Source organism: Phocoena sinus, chromosome 1 (genome assembly GCF_008692025.1).
Source record: "Phocoena sinus isolate mPhoSin1 chromosome 1, mPhoSin1.pri, whole genome shotgun sequence".
NCBI lineage: Eukaryota > Metazoa > Chordata > Mammalia > Artiodactyla > Phocoenidae > Phocoena > Phocoena sinus.
In genome coordinates, this window is record NC_045763.1 from 12015799 (window position 1) to 12034283 (window position 18485).

General features: G+C 43.8%; 1 protein-coding gene across 2 annotated transcripts in view; it reads left to right on the forward strand.

The window, feature by feature from the left end:
• The window catches only part of DNAJC16 (DnaJ heat shock protein family (Hsp40) member C16), a 37228-nt gene extending 18963 nt beyond the window's left edge, over positions 1–18265 (forward strand). For both annotated transcript variants that reach the window (XM_032621400.1, XM_032621410.1), the window contains 10 exons: positions 493–597; positions 1298–1456; positions 8709–8839; positions 10530–10713; positions 11688–11870; positions 12012–12088; positions 13221–13301; positions 13393–13491; positions 14064–14234; positions 14731–18265. In XM_032621400.1, coding sequence (XP_032477291.1) covers positions 493–597; positions 1298–1456; positions 8709–8839; positions 10530–10713; positions 11688–11870; positions 12012–12088; positions 13221–13301; positions 13393–13491; positions 14064–14234; positions 14731–15127 — 1587 coding nt within the window. In that variant the 3' untranslated portion in view covers positions 15128–18265. The remainder of the gene's footprint in view (positions 1–492; positions 598–1297; positions 1457–8708; positions 8840–10529; positions 10714–11687; positions 11871–12011; positions 12089–13220; positions 13302–13392; positions 13492–14063; positions 14235–14730) is intronic.
• The last annotated feature ends 220 nt before the right edge of the window (positions 18266–18485 follow it).

The window sequence follows — 18485 nt, forward strand, 5'->3', positions numbered from 1 at the left end:
TCAAGTTTTTAATTTGTTTTCTTGGGATTATTTTAAGGCATAAGCAGGGAAACACAAAAGTAGCAATTCAGATGGCAGTGAATGAACTTATGTAATGTATAGGTGGGGTGGGCCCACTTATTTTTATTTAAGCCATTTTAAAAGAGCAGTTGTTGCATTATCTTCTGCTAGATTAACAAGTGCAGTCTATAATGGAGCAAGAGCCAACTTTGAAAGCTCATTTTTTTTTTATAGTATGGTCAGTAATTGTTTCAGAAAAGATTATGATTTCAGTCTCTAAGGGTTGGATCACATGAAAATATGAAATCAATATCTCTGTTCTTTTAATTAATTTTAGTCACATAAAGGCAAAAAATTAGTTGTCTGCATTTTTTATTTTTTACAAAACAATCTTTTGCACATATTTGATTTTGTTTAATTATCTCCTGACTGGATTATAATGCAGTTGTTAAGAATTAAATGTTGAAACTAACATCCTTTATTCAATTTAAGGTTACAAGTAAAAATTATGTCAGATTCCTCTCTGGCTGGCAGCAAGAGAATAAACCGCATGTCCTTCTGTTTGACCAAACGCCCGTTGTACCACTGCTCTACAAGGTACTTTAGGTGCTGGGGTAATGTTTTCTCTTATTTTGGTGATTTTCTTTTTGTGAGTAATAGCTCATCCCAAGAAAAATGCTTGAAGACCAGAAATTTGCTTTAACCACCATACATTGAGGACCTACTGATGCTATTACTGTGCTAGTACTTTCCACACACATAATAGCATTTAATCTTCAGAAGAACCCAGTGATACAGATTATTATCCCTACTTTTACTGAAGCTTAGAGTGGTTGTATAACCTGCCCAAGGTCTCCCATGTTGAATATCGATTCCCTTGTAGCCTGTCTGATTCCAAACCTGCCCTCTGAATATATGCTATACTTCTATCTAGCACACCTCTGGTTATCACTGTGACATGAGATGGGAGAGGAAAGTGCTAAACCGTTGGCGTGGTCACTGCCATCTTACATAATTAGGGTACAGTTAACTCCTCAAACCTCCCACCCAGTACAGATCTCAGTAAGATGAATATCTTGCTCTGTCTGAAAAAAAGAATTAGTTGTTGTTTAGCTTTGTTGGTACAGTTTTTGTTCATGGAGCACCGTAGCGTTCCTACAAGGGAATGAGGGTGTAGCAGCCTGAGTGGGGCTGTATAAGCTAGTGTTCATCTCCACCCACTGATGAGAACAAGTCACACTTAATTTAGATGCTGTGCTATCACTTTCATTTCTTCCTCTCTGTTATGCCCTAACAGTTGACTGCTTTCGCATATAAAGATTATTTGTCATTTGGATATGTGTACGTCGGTTTGAGAGGGGTGGAAGAGATGACAAGGCAATACAACGTCAACGTCTATACCCCCACCATCCTGATCTTTAAGGAACACATACACAAGCCTGCAGATGTTATCCAGGTATGTGAGTGTCACCTTGTTTCAAGATGGCCCTCCCATTTTATCTCAAGGTGTCATATAAATAAACAGCAAAATCGAGCACACAGGAGAGGAGAAGAAACTAGTTTTAATCTCTTCCTTTAGGGACTTCCCTGGCGGTCCAGTGGTTAAGACTCCGCACTTCCACTGCAGGGGTGCAGATTTGATCCCTGGTCAGGAACGAAGATCCCACATGCCTCGCAGCGCAGCCAAAAAATTAATTAATTAATTAATTAATTAACTAAATAACATCACTGGAAAAAAAGAAAAAAACCCATAAACTAAGTTAAAGAACATACACTGAATATTTATCTGATCTTAAGATAGGGAAGGGCTGAAAACATTGGGGAAAATCTTGTTGGAAAATCTTAATAACTTGATTATAAGTTTTAAATTTTTATATAAATGCTTAAGAATTTTTGATTAAACACTAAGGGAAGTAATTACAACCAACATAAAAGGGATCATTATCTTTAATTTCTAATGAGCTTCTTCTAATCAAGGAGATCAACCCAAAACTTCTTGAGAATGACCACTTAATGAGTACAGAATGGCCACTTAATGAGTACAGAGTTTTAGGGTGATGAAAATGTTTTGGAACTAGATAGAGATGAGGGCTGCGCAGCACTGAATGTACTAAATGCCACTGAATTGTACACTAAAATGGTTACTTTCATGTTATGTGAATTTTACCTCCATTTTTAAAAAAATTTTTAAAACTTCCCCCCAAAACGAAATGAACAAAATCCTGAGATGAGATTCAAGTGAGTAATAAACACCTTTAAAAAAATAAATCTCGCTAATAATCAGAGAAAAGCAAAATAAACATTTTCTTCTCTCATCAAATTGTTAAAGATTTTTGAAGGAAAAATCCTCAGTAGAGTTGAGACTACAGAGAAACAGGGACTTGTCTCTCTTGCCTTGCTGGAAGAAGCCTCAAAAGTTTTCCGAAAAGCGATTGGGTGATAAAACATCAACTGCCTAGCAGAAGAGCACTCCTGAGTACCTGCCAAAGCAGTGTGTGTGCCAAACACTGCCTTCTGTGCTGAGGGCGCGGCCCTGGACAAGATTGACAGAATTCCCCGTCCTGTGTTCTAGTGGGGACGACAGACAATCAGCATAACATACTCTGTCGTGGTATTTATATAGTGATACGTGCCAAGGAGAAAAATAAAACAGGGAAGAGGGTATTATGGGAGAGGGCTCACATTTTTAAGGTGGAGCAGCCAGGAAGGGCCTCATTAAGGTGACACGAGGAAGGACCTGAGGGAGGTGAGATTACCTTTTAGGGCTCTATCCTAAAGGAATAGGAACTCGGGCAAAGAAGTACATACAGAGATGTTAAGTATCATTCATAATACCAAAAATGAGGGGGAAATATAAACATCCAACGGCAGGATAATTATGGGTACATCCCAGAGACTATTATATAGCCATTTAAAATGGCAACTCGAGAATACTTAATGATGGGTATAATTTTCCTAACATGATGTTACAGAGAAAGCAGGATGCAGAATTGTATATGCAGTTTATTCACTGACCTCAGTTTTGTAAAGTGAGGGCGTGTGGGCATGTGTACACACAGGAAAAAACTAGAAATAAATACATCAAAACATTAATGGTTATCTTTTGATGGCGGAATTAGATATTATTTCAATAGTTAGGTTTTCAAAAATCCCTATAATGGACATGTATTTTTTAATATTTTTAATGTTATTTTTTTTTTTAAATCGTCAAGAACCCTTTGATACTTTCTCTTATAGGAGGCTAGAACGAGAAGAAGGAGCAGTTCTCTAAAATCCTGTATTTCATTCATTCAGTACCTTCACCGCCTGCCTGCTGAACACCAAATACAGAACAGCTCCGACATCCAGTTTAGTCTTCGTCCTCCTTTGACTCACAGTCAGGAGAGGAAAAAGACCGTCCACTGTAGCAGTTGTCTCACTAAGATGGAGGGTTCCTCCGGGTGCCCTGTGGACGTAGAAGGGGTCCCGAGACTATGGGACTAGGGTAGGGGTGTTGTGTGTGACAGAACCAGATGGGGAAAGTGGATAGTAAGGAAGGGAGAGCAGGTTTAAGAAGAAGGTAATGAGTGCAGTTGTGGACATAAGAATTAGAACTGCCTTCAGGAAACCCAAGGGGAGATGCCCATCAGGCAGGGCTCTAGATCCAAGGAAAGGCGGAGGGGCTGGAATAGAGATTTGTGAATCTCTAATCAGTGACTGGTTAGAGGGTGAAATCTTTAGTGTGGGGAGATCTCGCAGGCATCGTATGTAAAGTAAGAAGAGAAGGCAGCCAAGGACAAAACTCTGGACAATCACCAGCAAATAAAAAGAGGGGAGGGCTTCCCTGGTGGCGCAGTGGTTGAGTCCGCCTGCCGATGCAGGGGACACGGGTTCGTGCCCCGGTCCGGGAGGTTCCCACATGCCGCGGGGCAGCTGGGCCCGTGAGCCATGGCCGCTGAGCCTGCGCGTCCGGAGCCTGTGCTCCGCAGCGGGAGAGGCCACAACAGTGAGAGGCCTGCGTACCGCAAAAAAAAAAAAAAAAAAAAAAAAAGAGGGGATGCCTGATGGCGACTAAGAAGGAGCCAAGAGAGGGCCTGGAAGCAAACAAATGCCAGTTGTGGAAGAGAGGAAAGAAGGTCATCTCAATCCAAGGTTAATCTGTAAGATTTCCTAAATTGCTTTCTAGTGATAGCTTGTACTCTTGGGAATTGTTATTTTATTCCCCGGGGAAAATCGTTAATCAGATACATTAACAAAATTGCTGGTACAATGGATGCTTTACCAGTTTGCTCTTTATGAATGTAAAACTGCATGCTTAACATAAACCGAGTCCTCCCAGTGGCAAGGGGCTTAGCAAACACTAGTAGCACTAGTGGTTTCTCTTAGCTCTACTTGATTTGTTTTCATCTGCTGTACAGTGGCTATGGCCACATGATAATGGGTTTATTCATTCTTCTGTTGATGGACATTTCGGGGCTTTAGGACCAGTGATGCCGTGGACATCACATGTATCCCGGTGTACCCAATCACAAGTTTCTACAGGATGGCAGTTTTAAAAATGTGGTTCACAGACCCCTGGGGGCAGCGGGGGGGGGGGTGGTCCAAAAGACCCTTTAAGAGAGTCTGTGAGATCAAAGCTGTCTTCACAGGAACCACTAAGACATAATTTGTCTTTTCTCTGTGTTGACACTTGCCCCGATGGTGCAAAAGCAATGGTGGGTAAACTTTCCAGTGCATAACCACCAAGTGCACACACCAAGACCCGGGCACCAGGCTGCCGGTGGCCGTGTGTTCTTCACGCCTAAGCACTCACCGTAACAACACAGAGGATCGACTCCCATTTCACTGAATAGCCTTGATGAAGCAGTAAGAAGTATGAATTTTATTAATAGGTAAATTGACACTCAAGTCCACGTCTTTCTGGTATCTTCAGTGTTCTCTGTGACAAAATAGGAAGTGTGCAGAAAGCTCTGCTGCAGGTCAAGATGAGAGGGTGTCCTGGGGACAGATGTCTGTGTGGCTGCCTAACTCAGGAGCTTTGAACTAGCCACTTTTGTCAGCGTCTGGGAGATCAGTGAACCAATATTTTTCGAATGACCATGCATGAGTAAAAGATCCATTCTAAGTGCAAGGCGATCAGTGAATTTTACCTTCTTTATTTTTGATCAGTGAATTTTAATTTAACAGAGTACTAAAAGTTCATTGATGGGAATTCCCCCGCGGTCCAGTGGTTAGGACTCTGCGCTTCCACCGCAGGGGCAAAGGTTCGATCCCTGGTTGGGGAACTAAGATCCCCCATGCAGTGCAGCCAAAAAAAAAAAAAAAAAAGTTCATTGAATCCACATAGCAACTAACCTTTAAGAAACTACCATTTTTCCAGTTTCGGTGTAGTGGCAAAGAAGGATATCCATAGTTATCTGAAAAGCTATTAAAATAAACCTCCCTTTTCTAACCATATATCTGTGTGAGGCTGGATTTTCAACCAAAACAATATATGACCCCCAATTGTATATAGAAGCAGATGTGAGAATCCACCTATCTCTTCTATGAAACCAGACATTAAAAAGATTTGTAAAAATGTAAAGCAGTGTTAATCTTCTCACTAACATTTTTTGGTTTTGGAAATCATTGGGGTTTTTTTTAATGTTTAAAAAAAGTTATTTATGTTAACATATATGGCTTTGTTTTTTTTAATGATTAAATATATATATATATCTTTAACTTTACTAGCTAATGTGTTTTCCTAAGTACATTTCCACCAATCATGTGTGAATGTTCCATTGCTCCATATCCTTGCCAACACTAGACCAATTTAATTTTTCTGATATGAATGGTGTTGATTTTTATCAAATACTTTTTACACATCCATTATGATTATCCAGAGTTTTCTTCTTTCATGTTCTGTAATGTGCTAAATCATATTAATCATTTTCTAGTGTTAAACCTAACTTGCATTCATGAGATAAATCCAACAGGATCATTATTTATATTTTGCTTTCAGTATATTGCTGTATTCAGTTTGCTAACATTTTGTTTAGGACTTTCACATTTATGTTCAGAAATGAGATTGACGTCTAACTTCTCTTTCTCAAGATACCCATGTGAGGATTTGAATCATGAAACGAGATGGGGTGTGTTCTCCCTTTTTCTCTTCTCGGGAAGACTTTGTATAAGATTAGATTGTCCTCCTTGAAAATTTGGTCAAAACCACCTATGTAAAGCTGTCTCAGCCTGAGTTTGTGTTTAAGGAGAGATTTTTGACTATTGACTCATCTTCTTTAATGGTTATAGAACTATTTAACTCTTCTCTTTTTCAGATGTTGTTTTATTTTTCTAGAAAATTTTCTGTTTCATCTAAATTTTCAAATTTAAATGTATATGTGTATGTATATATGTATATGTATATATTTTTAGTTTCTACAACATAGGGAGTGATTCCTCCTCGTCATCCTTTTTTTTTCTTAACATTTACTTTTTTGGTTGCTCCAGGTCTTAGTTGCAGCAGGCTCCTTAGTTGCAGCTCCAGAGCTCCTTAGTTGTGGCTCCCCAGCTCCTTAGTTGCAGCACTCAGGCTCCTTAGTTGTGGCATGTGAACTCTTAGTTTCGGCACGCATGTGGGATCTAGTTCCCTGACCAGGGATCGAACCCTCATTGGGAGCATGGAGTCTTATCCACTGTGCCAGCAAGCAGGTCCCTTTTTTTCTTTTTTTAATATTTATTTATTTGGCTGCGCCGGGTCTTAGTTGCGGCACTTGGGATCTTCGTTGCCACGTGCAGGATCTTCCTTGTGGCATGCAGGATCTTTAGTAGCGGCATGCAAGCTCTTAGTTGTGGCATGTGGGATCTAGTTCCCTGACCAGTGATCAAACTGGGTCCCCCTGCATTGGGAGCGCAGAGCCTTAGCCACTGGACCACCAGAGAAGTCCCTCGTCATCCTTGATAATGGTTATTTGTGCCTTCTCTCTTATTTTCATGATTGGTTTTACCAGAGGTTTGTCAATTTTATTAGCTCTTCCAAAGAACCAATTTTGTTTTGGTTAATTCTTCTTCTTATATATTTATTTTGTTTTATTGATTTCTATATTCATCTTTACTATTTCCTTTTCTCTACGGTTTGTTTTTTTTTGTTTGTTTGTTTTTGCGGTATGCGGGCCTCCCACTGCCGTGACCCCTCCCGTTGCGGAGCACAGGCTCCGGACGCGCAGCCTCAGCAGAGATGGCTCATGGGCCCAGCCGCTCCGCGGCATGTGGGATCTTCCCAGACCGGGGCACGAACCCATGTCCCCTGCACCGGCAGGCGGACTCTCAACCACTGCGCCACCAGGGAAGCCCACTACGGTTGTATTTTTGCTGTAACTTCTTGATATGGATGTCTAGTTTATTAATTTCTTTTCTGTTATATTCATTTTAACATTACTCTCCAAGTACTACTGATACTTTATCTGAGTCCCAAAGTTTTGATAAATAGTATTTTCATTAATCACTTCAAATTCAAAATATTTTCTTATATCTGATATGCTTTCTTCTTAGGTCAATAAATTATTCAGAGTTTCTTAATTTCTAAACAAAAAGGGATTTTCTGGTTTCTATCTTATATTGATTTCTTGTTTAATTGTGGTCAGAGAAGCTACTATATATATAATTTCAGTCCTTTGAAATATATGAAAGTTAGTAATAACAAAGTGGTCATATTACAGTTTTGTTGTCCGCCTTTTATACTCAGTAACATTGTTACTTTGGAGTTTTGTGGGGGGTTTTGTTTCTTTCTTTTTGTTTTTTCGGCCACACGCAGCGAGGCATGCGGGACCTTGGTTCCCCAGGGATTGAACCCATGCCCCCTGCAGTGGAAGCACAGAGTCTTAACCATCAGACTGCCAGGAAGTCCCAGGGAGCTTATTTTCAATTGTTCAGTTTCCTATAAATCTTGAAGTAAATTTGCCTAAAAATTCCCAATTATTGACTTTTTAAATCTGCTAGCATAAAACAGTATATAAAAGTTGTCCAGTGAAAAGAGCACTTGATTTTTCCTTTGACCTTAAATAGCTACGTCATTGCTCTCAGCCCTGCTTTTTTTTTCTTTTTTTTTTTTTAGTCTGCGTTGGATCTTTGTTGCCACCTGCAGGCTTTCTGTAGTTGTGGCGAGAGGGGCTTACTCTTTGTTGCGGTGCGCGGACTTCTCATTGCAGTGGCTTCTCTTGTTGCAGAGCATGGGCTCTAAGCACGTGGGCTTCAGTAGTTGTGGCACGCAGGCTCAGTAGTTGTGGCTCATGGGCTCTAGAGTGCAGGCTCAGTAGTTGTGACGCACGGGCTTAGTTGCTCTGCGGCATGTGGGATCTTCCCGGACCAGGGCTAGAACCTGGTTCCCTGCATTGGCAGACGGATTCTTAACCACTGCGCCACCAGGGAAGTCCCAGCCCTGCATTTTTTAAAAAGATCACCACATGTTTATCTGCTCAAATGAGTCTGACGTACGTGGTTTTATTACTTTAGCCAGGATCAGGCACTTCTTTTTTTTGGTTTTTTTTTTTTTTTGGCTGTGCTGCACGGCATGCAGGATCTCAATTCCCTGACCAGAGATCGAACCTGTGCCCCCTGCATTGGGAACACGGAGTCTTCACCACTGGACCGCCAGGGAAGTCCCTCAGCTACATGTTTACTAAGCTGTAAGTAAAGCCCATTTTCAGTGAGAAAACTTAATCAGAACCCACTGTCTCTTGGTTTTTCTCCAGGCCCGAGGTATGAAGAAACAGGTCATTGATGACTTTATCACCCAAAACAAGTATCTGTTGGCAGCCAGGCTCACCAGCCAGAAGTTGTTCCATGAACTCTGCCCTGTGAAACGGTCTCACCGACAGAGGAAGTAAGGACTGAAGGCTTTGCCCCTGCTCATCAGTGCAGCAGAGGGGCATGTTGCATTTTACTACGAGGCAGTTAAACGTCGACCCTGAGACAATCAGAATTTATTCTTCATGTAACAGATATTGATGAACAACTATGACAGTGAGGGGTATAACAGTCCAGGGCACCTTAGGACCAAATTATTGGGTATGCCAGAGAAGATCCCCTTAAGAGGTAACACTTTAGCTGAGCCCTGAGGGATGAGTAGATTTTGCCGGGTGTCAAGGAGAGCCTGGGTCACTGTAGAGCAGCATGGAGTAGGAGAGAGTTACTGTTCCTACCAGAGTATTCCACACAGGGTGAGCCTCTGGGGGTCTTGGAGAGGAGCCAGGTTAATGACTAAACAGTAGAGAAGTGAGAGTACTGAGGCAATGGTAAAATAATTAAATGGGAATAGTAAGGCTGAGGCATACTTACTCATACAGAGTGTCTAAAGTCTGGAAATACAGGGAAAATACTTATTATACCTCTTTCAGATTAATGAATCCGTGCCTTTAAATTTAGGGCTGTTTCATCTGTGAAAGCTGTCTGGATGTGAGTGAAATCTGTCTGGATATGAAAGGAAAACATTCTGATCACGTTTTGTGAAAATACAACTAAAATATTGTTTAAAATAGGAAAAATTCCCTGTGTTTCCAGGCTTTTCAGTTTCCTTTATAGACTAAGAGAAGAAAGACTTTAATTAAACGTAAGGCAGGTGATCCTGGGCTTTAAGGATTGTTAGTTATACCGCCTTCAGAAAGTATCCCCAGTCCACGCACTCCTCCCCTTTGTTAGCACCGCCACCCTCGCCAGGTCACTGTCACCTCTCGTCGAGGCCACCGTGTTAGCCTCCTAACCTTCTCTGCCTCCGCTCCACTCTCCCACCCTCAGTCAGTTCATGTCAGCCAGCGATCCTCCTAACACTGTGAGTTGGCTCGAGTGCCCCAGTCTCAGGGTCTTTGCACTTGCGGTGCTCTCTACCTGGAGTGCTCAGACCCCACTTCCTCTTATGGCACCTCCTTCACACCTCTGCTCAGCCAGTCTGAAGGATCGTGACTCCCAGCCCACCCTTGACTCTCTCCCCTTCACTTCTTTTTTTTTTCATGACCCTTGTCCCTACTTGTCACGATCTGTCCGTCTATCTATTTGTTATCTGCCTTCCACACTGGAATATCAGCTCCATGAGGGCAAGAGCGTTGTCTGTCTTACCTGGCGTCTGTTGAGGGCTCAGTAGTATTTGAGAGAATGAATGCATGAATGAATGATTAGATGAACTTTCCCTTGGCACCACTACAAAGGAAGCCCTTCAGAATGAGGCCCAGTGGCCCTGGCCTCAGATAGGCTCAACCAGCCCTGCCTGCGGTGGGAGAACTAGAACAGGTGCCTTCTGCAAGGCCCTTCTGCATCAAGGGTTCAGTGACCATTGCCTTCAAAGGCATCTCTAAATGTCGTGAAGTTTGGTTTGGGGAGAGCATCACCAGTCTAGAAAGAAGCAGGTCCTTAATGCCTTGGACATTTTCTCTCATTAGAGGCTCCCCCATGAAGCTTTCATTCCTAAAACATTCTCGTTCACTTTGTAAATGAGCGTCTCCTCTCTTTCACCTTCACTTGCCATTCAGGTTCTAGCCGTGGCCTCAGGGATTAAAGTCTTCTCTTTTGCTGACATGCAGGTACTGTGTGGTTTTACTGACCGCTGAGGCTACCAAGCTGAGTAAACCCTTCGAGGCTTTCCTGTCCTTTGCTCTGGCAAACACACAGGACACAGTGAGGTTCGTGCACGTCTACAGCAATCGGCAGCAGGAGTTTGCCAACACCTTACTGCCAGACAGCGACGCGTTTCAAGGAAAATCAGCGGTGAGTCGTGGATGCTGTCCTGGTCTCGAGCTCTTCACAAGCACGTGACGCTTAATTCTGTGTCCTCCTTCCTCAGGCGTTTTCAGTGTAGATTCCAGGAAGTCCAGGAATCTCTGAAGCCTGTTTGTTCTGTTTTGTTTTGCCTTATGTTTTCCGAGTGCTTGGAAGCCACTTGACTTTTTTTTTTTAATTGAAGTAGAGCTGATTTACAATGTTGTGTTAATTTCTGCTGTACAGCAGAGTGATTCAGTTATATATACATTCTTTTTTATATTCTCTTCCATTACGGTTTATCACAGGATATTGAGTATAGTTCGCTGTGCTGTCCGAAGCCTGTTTTGAAAGCACTCCTAAACTAGTCTTTAACCATGCTGATTTCACCTCCTAGATTTTCAGCCTTGGACCTTCACAGAAAGCATCTTCCCTCTGGGTAAAGATTAAAGAGCATCAGCCCCTTTCACCAGTCTTTCCCCTTGGCAGGTCTAGTCTTACAGTGCCTAGTTTGTAGAATCCTCCTTAGGCTACAAGTAATAGGCTTTCCAAACGTCTCCCTTCTGTGCTTCTGCCTCTTTTACTTCATCCTAATTGATTTCACCTTCCTTTTCCCTCCTTCGTCATCGCTCTCTGCAGAAGCATGAAATTTTTCTCTTTTTCATCATCTTGGTAGTTATGGAAAAAAATCTCTCGAAAAAACAAAGGTTTCCTTCTTTATGACATTAAGTCAGAAGTTATAGAACAAAGTCTATTGAGAAGAAGGAGCTTTAACTTTAGCAAAAGCTCTGGAAAGTCACCACAAAACTAATTTCTTTTGTTAGAAAAATGTCAAATCTCTTGCAGATATTGTATCCTCATCCATACCTGTGTTTGAGCTTCGCTAGACCCGTTTTTTCCATCCTCCCTGAAAAAAACCCAAGCAACAGTAACTTCGCATTCTTTTGAGAATTCTCATGGTTTTTGCTCTCTTTTTCTCCCAGGTGTCTATCTTAGAAAGGCGCAACACAGCAGGGAGAGTGGTGTATAAAACCCTGGAGGATCCCTGGACCGGGAGTGAGAGCAATAAATTCATCCTTTTGGGTTATCTTGACCAACTGCGGAAAGACCCAGCTCTTCTGTCCTCGGAAGCTGTGCTCCCCGACTTGACCGATGAACTTGCCCCTGTAAGCACATAGCCAGGAGAGCGGGCACCGGGCAGGGCTCCTGAGCCCCCAGAGCAACAGTGCCATGTTGGAGGCAGGGGTCTTCTCCCTCCGGGGCTCAGGGGTCCAGGCCTGACCATCACCCATTTTCTCCCTCAACAGATTTTTCTCCTTCGATGGCTCTATTCTGCTTCTGACTACATCTCAGACTCTTGGGACAGCATATTTCACAGCAACTGGTAGGAGTACTGCCAAGTTTGAATTTCTTTCTCTCTGTTAACTACCAGGACCGCTGTTTTTTTCTGAGAAGAGTCCACTCTTCTTTGATTTCAGTGTGGACTCCATAGGCAGGTGGAAGAGTGTTTACATATTTTCAACAACTGTTCCCCTTTTTCTTTCTTTCAGTGACTTCCCTTTTTTTATATTTGCTGATTGACCCTTTCCCACTGGTGGGGAAAGAAAGGATCACCCCTGGCTGCCCCTCCAGCTAGCAGAGCCTGGGACCATCCTCTTCATCAGAGCACCTCTGGTGTCCAGCACAGGGCCTGACACACATGGAGTCCAGTGAATAGATGCACAAATGAATCCGTGAATTAATCGGAGAAGGGAGGGCTATACCACTCCCAGCCAATGAGACCATGAGCTCCTGAGGACAGACCATGTCCCACTCATATTCATGCTTCCTGGCCCCCAACCCAGCTCCTGAAAAACAGCAGGCCTTTGATGGGTGTTTGTGGGTGAATAAAATTTCAGAACACCTAGTGGAGATCTTGAGAAGTCAGCTTTGCCTCCCTTCTCCTCCCCTCTGGGCCACATCTGAATTATTCTGGCCGGAAAAAAATAAATCAATCAATCAAAATAAAGGAAATAATTCCACAGACCTTTTTAGTCACCTGATACTACCCTTGACATTAGAATGTTCCTCCATGTTTACAACTTAAATCGTTTGTTACCCGTCTTATTGTTTCCTTCTGCAGAATTTATTTACCAAGCCTGAGACACAAAAACTTTTTGAATAAGTGATCTGTGCATTAGAACAGTGAGGGAAAAACCTCTGCTTTCACCACCACCCAAAAAAACCTCTGCTTGTATGAGATTAGAAAGTGTCAGACTTCGCTGGCGGTCCAGTGGTTAAGACTGTGCACTCCCAATGCAGGGGTTACGGGTTCGATCCCTGATTGGGTAACTAAGATCCCACAAGCTGCACGGCGCAGCCAAAAAAAAAAAAGGTGTTTGTTGATGTGAAAGCTTTTTGGTTTGGGGTTGTTTAGGGTTTTTTTCCTAAGCCAGAGAGGAGAAACCTAAAACCATTCATTGGCACGTCACAGCAGCCCACATAGAGCTGACCAGAGCTTGTGAACTTCATTGTAGGCGGGAAATGATGCCCCTTCTGTCCCTGGTCTTCTCTGCCCTCTTCATCCTTTTTGGCACCGTCATCATCCAGGCTTTCAGGTAAGAGCCTCCGTGTCTGCTCAGTGCCGTGTCTGAAGGGTGAGCCCCGGACCGTACAAACCTTCTGGAAAAGTCCTTTTTCTTACTTCAGTGACTCAAATGAGGAGCGAGAGTCAAGCCCTCCAGACAAAGAGGAAGCCCACGAGAAGACCGGGAGGACAGAGCCAAGCTTCACCAAGGAGCCCAGCAGGTCGCCCTAACCAAACACCAGCACCTCGCCCTCAGCAGCAGCCCCGCGCGCCGCGGGCTCTGATGAGCAGCGTCCGAGGGTCTAGTACAGCTAAGAGCCCTGGCTGCCCCCCTTGTGAGAGATGTGGATTTAGGCAAGAGTCGCAGCTGACGAGCGCTGACTGAGACTGCCTAGGCGTTCAGACGCAGGACTAGTTATCTTCTCCTCAGTACCCCGAGTTTCTCAATCCCAGATTTACTCATGAAGGCGGGAAGCAAGCAAAGAAGCATGTCAGGGAGATGCTAGATGAGCCAGAAGCAGAGAACGGTGCGTCACCATAACTGTGTTGACGGCCTTCATCCTGTCCTAAAGCCGCTTCTGCACCAACTGCACGGCAGCACCGGCAAGGCTCTTTACGGTCCCGGGATAACCAGATGGGGGTCAGTCCCGCCCAGCCCATGCGCCAGGCTCGAGACTAGTAAATAACATATCTAGTCTGGTTAGAACATAACATTTTCTTCCACTGGTTCCTTTTGAAAGTCGTGGCATTCCCTTATCCTACAAGATCTTAATTCCTCAGTTTTTCTCCACAGCAAGATTCCTAAAAAAGGCTTTGTGGAGGTGACCGAGCTCACAGATGTAACGTACACCAGTAACTTGGTGCGCCTGAGGCCAGGCCACATGAACGTGGTCCTCATCCTGTCAAATTCCACCAAGACCAGCCTGCTGCAGAAATTCGCTTTGGAGGTCTACACGTTCACTGGGTGAGCTCCTGTGTTCACGTGAGAGAGGGCAGGGGCTGCGGAAGCAGGAGGGGGAGAGCCTGCACACTTGGGTAAGGAAGGAGCGGAGGGGCTTTTTCCGTGCAGTATGATGTGGGCTGTGACCTTTCCGACCCAGACCTCTAAGCCATCGTGTGGGGACCTTTCTTCCCCTTGACTTGGTTCTGAACAGAAGAGCTTGAGCTCCTCCCTGAGCCCTTTCGGGGAACTCTCTTCTCTAGCTCTTGTGCCTTTTCCTGAAGCCAGATACAGAGTGATGTGAGTGACGCCCAGCAAGGGACAGGGAATGGATGAGGGGCTCTTGCCGCCATTGTAGGAGCCCTCAGGGTCCCGCAGAAATCCTTCGTTTCTTCTGTATTCAGGCCCCACCCAGCACAAAGCCTTTTCCTATTATTTAAAATCTGACTGAGGTACTTGTGTTCCCTGCGACTAAATGTGTCGGGAAATACCCTAAATCCTCCTTCTGTCCTCCCTACAGGAGCAGCTGCCTGCACTTTTCCTTCCTGAGTCTAGATAAACACAGAGAATGGCTGGAATACTTACTAGAATTTGCTCAAGATGTGGCCCCGATCCCAAACCAATACGACAAGCATTTCATGGAACGCGACTACACAGGCTACGTACTGGCTCTGAACGGCCACAAGAAATACTTCTGCCTCTTCAAGCCCCAAAAAACAGTCGAAGAGGAGGAAGCCATGGGGTCGTGCAGTGACCTTGACTCTTCCCTCCATCTGGGTGAATCTCGAGGGAAATCTTCTGGCCTTGGATCCAGGCCCATCAAAGGAAAATTGAGCAAGTTGTCCTTATGGATGGAACGGCTGCTGGAAGGCTCCTTACAGAGGTTTTATATCCCGTCGTGGCCTGAACTAGACTGAGAATTTCTAAAAGAGGCTCGAACTCTTCAGACTTTTTAACAGGCCCCTGTGAACCGGTATTTTCAGGACTCAAACTATCACAATGGACAGAGTATAGATTTTAGATTCTTCTTCCAGAACAGTGGCTAGAAGAATCTTTCCTTTGTCCTGTTCTAACCTAGGAGTGAAAAACACCAAACGCTGAATTCCCCACATCTGAATTCTTTCCTTTGGGTCTTTTTGCCTCATTTGAATGCCACACTATTTAAAATAGACTGCTCACTCCCTCTTCCTTTGTCGCCCGGCCCCGCGCTCGCCCCCCACCTCCCCTGTCCTGTCTCTGTGCTGTGGGACAAGCACAGGGCTGGACCCTGCAGCAGAGCCTGGGGGGACCTCGCGAGCCTGGTGTGCCGGTCGGGCCATCTGTCCCCCGCCCCGCCTCGGCCGTGCTTCTGCCGCGGCGCATGCTGTAACGGTGGGACAAGCCACCGCAGCTTCTGGGCCCTGTGTCTCAAAAGAGGCCTAGTTCCAAGCGATCTTACATTAGTGTTTTTTTCGGTAGTAAATGGCTAAAAGTATATTTGGGGGGTATCCTCCTACAACAGCTTGTCAGCCACGGTTTTAAAAGGTTAGGACTGCGTGGGGGTTTCTGCACGTATGTTTGGTTTTCTTCCGGAGACAAGAGAAGGGAGGGCTGGGCAGTGCCTGAGCAATGCCTTCTTGAGCATCCCATCAGCCCCCTCCCAAACACTAAGAGTAGCCGGGAAGGGATCCGCGTGGCAAGAAGTACTGTAATGACCTTGAGCCATTTACCTGTATGTTTTCAGATGCCTTTCTGCCTCTGTCAGTTTCAGGGTGTGGATATTAGGAGCCATAACTTGTAATCTTGCTCTCTGAACGTAGAGGTAAGCTGCTATAAGCCAGTAGATGTTAAAACTGACGACACGTTATTCCTGCCGTGAGTCAGGCTCAAGGAACCTCTTCCCTACAGTGATGTCTCTTTAGTAAACTATCAGACATATCTTTGTATCAAGGAACTTAAAATTTCTCAGCAATTGTATTTTGAATACTGTTACCCCAAAAGTGCTGTGTCTTCAAGTCCTCTTTGGTGACAAGTGAGCCAAGACACGTCCTAGGCTTCCGTTTTGCTCACTTTGAGCTTCTGGCCTATATTTTGATGTCTCATCTTAATTGTTTTCACTCTTAAGTTACAACTGCTTTACCAGTAACAGGGCCAGACCTGTCATCAGCACCCCAGCTCGCTGAGCTCCAGTGAACGATGGACCCCAGGCGGGGCCCTACCAGCCAGTTAAGAGAGCTTACCTTTTCTTTTTAAAGCACGCCACCAGTGGAGTTTGGACAACCTCAAAGTGTTCAAATGTCAAAACAAGTTGCCTTTTTGTAAAGTGAAGGGTCAAAATCAGTGATGGGACAAAATAGGTCAATATTTTCTTTAATCGTAATTGCTTTAAACTAAGCCATTTGGATTGAGCTACAGTGGCAAGGAACAAATTATTTGAGCCCAGAAATCCCTAGTTTTCATGGAATCTGTAGCTTTATTTAAAAAAATAAATCACTGCCAGGCTTTATTTTTCCACATGATCCTCTAAAAGTGGGTGTTTATTCTTATTGCCGTATCTCATGGCATCTGGCCTAGGTAGAACTGATCAAGGAATTCATTTTTGGCTCTGTGATGCACCAAGTCCTCAAAATTATTTTCTGCATCTCTTATGGCCAAGTTGCTTATACGAGTAGTGTTTTGGTTCAGTGGTAGGTTTTTATTTTTTTAATTTCTGGTACTAATGGGATTCCTGACCTTAATTTCTGAAAACCAAAAACACCCCAGATTCGTTCACTTTAAAAAATTGTATCATTAAAATAAAAAGCACCTTCAGACAGCTGCACCTGTCATTTGTATAAAGAAAGGAAAGTGATAATAGTGAAAACGTTCCTAGGAAATATTTCAATCCAAAAAAAATCATCTACAGATCCGTTTGGGGGCTGGTAGCTATCTATGTCCCCCAAGAGGAAACTGGGAAGCTTTTAAACTGACCTTTACCCTTGACCACCTAAGCCTTTCCTCCTGAATGTCATTTCCATGAATTTGTTTACTTTTGTGTCAAATGTATGAGCCACTGCCCTGGTCAGCCAATGCTACCATTTATCTTACATATGTAATCACACAGACCCAATTTTGGTTCTAAGTTAACTTCCTAGTCTTGGAGTGTCTTGAAACTGACAACATTGATGTTTTCAGAGGTAGGTTTTTCTGATTGATACAGACTCTGCAACATGTTTAGCAGATGAGGACAACAACTGGCTGAAACAAACCTTTGTAGATATACGCACCCATTTTTTTAAAAATTTTTTTATCAGCCCAGGTGTCGGTGGCACAATCTAACACCGAGTTCATCACCTCCAACTAGGCAACATGTCAGCCAGCAGGCCTGCCCTAACTCCCATTGGGCACCACAGGCTTGCTGCCTTCGCTTATCGACCGTGAAAACTTGGTTGTGGTTTCAAATAATAGGTTGATTCCCTCCTTATTCAGTACGTAAATGTTTTCCTGCTATAAAAAGAAGTGGGATCTGAATGTGTTTTAAGTGATTTGCATTGTTTGGGGAAAGGGATTAGGAGCAAACACTCAAACATTTTTTTCCAAGTAAAATTCTTGAAAAGCTGATGCAAAATATTCTTTACGGCTGAAACGTTGGTCATGTCCAAATACCTGACATTGTCCCTTGAAACAAACGCAGCGTGTCTGCTGCCGAATCTGTTCAGTTTGTCAAGGAGGATGATGACGCTTTCGAGACAGACCTGAAAAGAAGGTGAATATTTTGCACTTTTGATACTCTTAGGAACAAATAACTTATTTGGCAAATGGTGTCTTTTTTATGTTGTTTTTGTTTTGTATTGTGAACAGGCGCTGAAGCTGATGTTATTTTGTTTTAAGAATATTACAGACTGGAAACAGAAATAAACTATTTTAATGTGTGATGATTATGGGTAGCTCTTATGTCACGAGATGATGATTTGACTATGGACACATTATCAACAAAACTGAATTCGCATGTAACTCAACACGTGCTTAAGGTCATCACGCCTCCACTGCAGATTTGGGGAATTGCTGTCATAGAGGGTGGGTCAGCTTGAAGAGAAGATAATGCAAAACAGGCTCAGAGGGAGCGGGTTAAGGAAAGGCCACTAAGAGCCAGCTGATGTCACCTGGTTTTGAAGACATTCTTGCATCTTCCTGGGCTTTTTTTTTTTTTCTTTTTTTGCGGTACGGGGGCCTCTCACTGCTGTGGCCTCTCCCGTTGCGGAGCACAGGCTCCGGACGTGCAGGCTCAGCGGCCATGGCTCACGGGCCCAGCCGCTC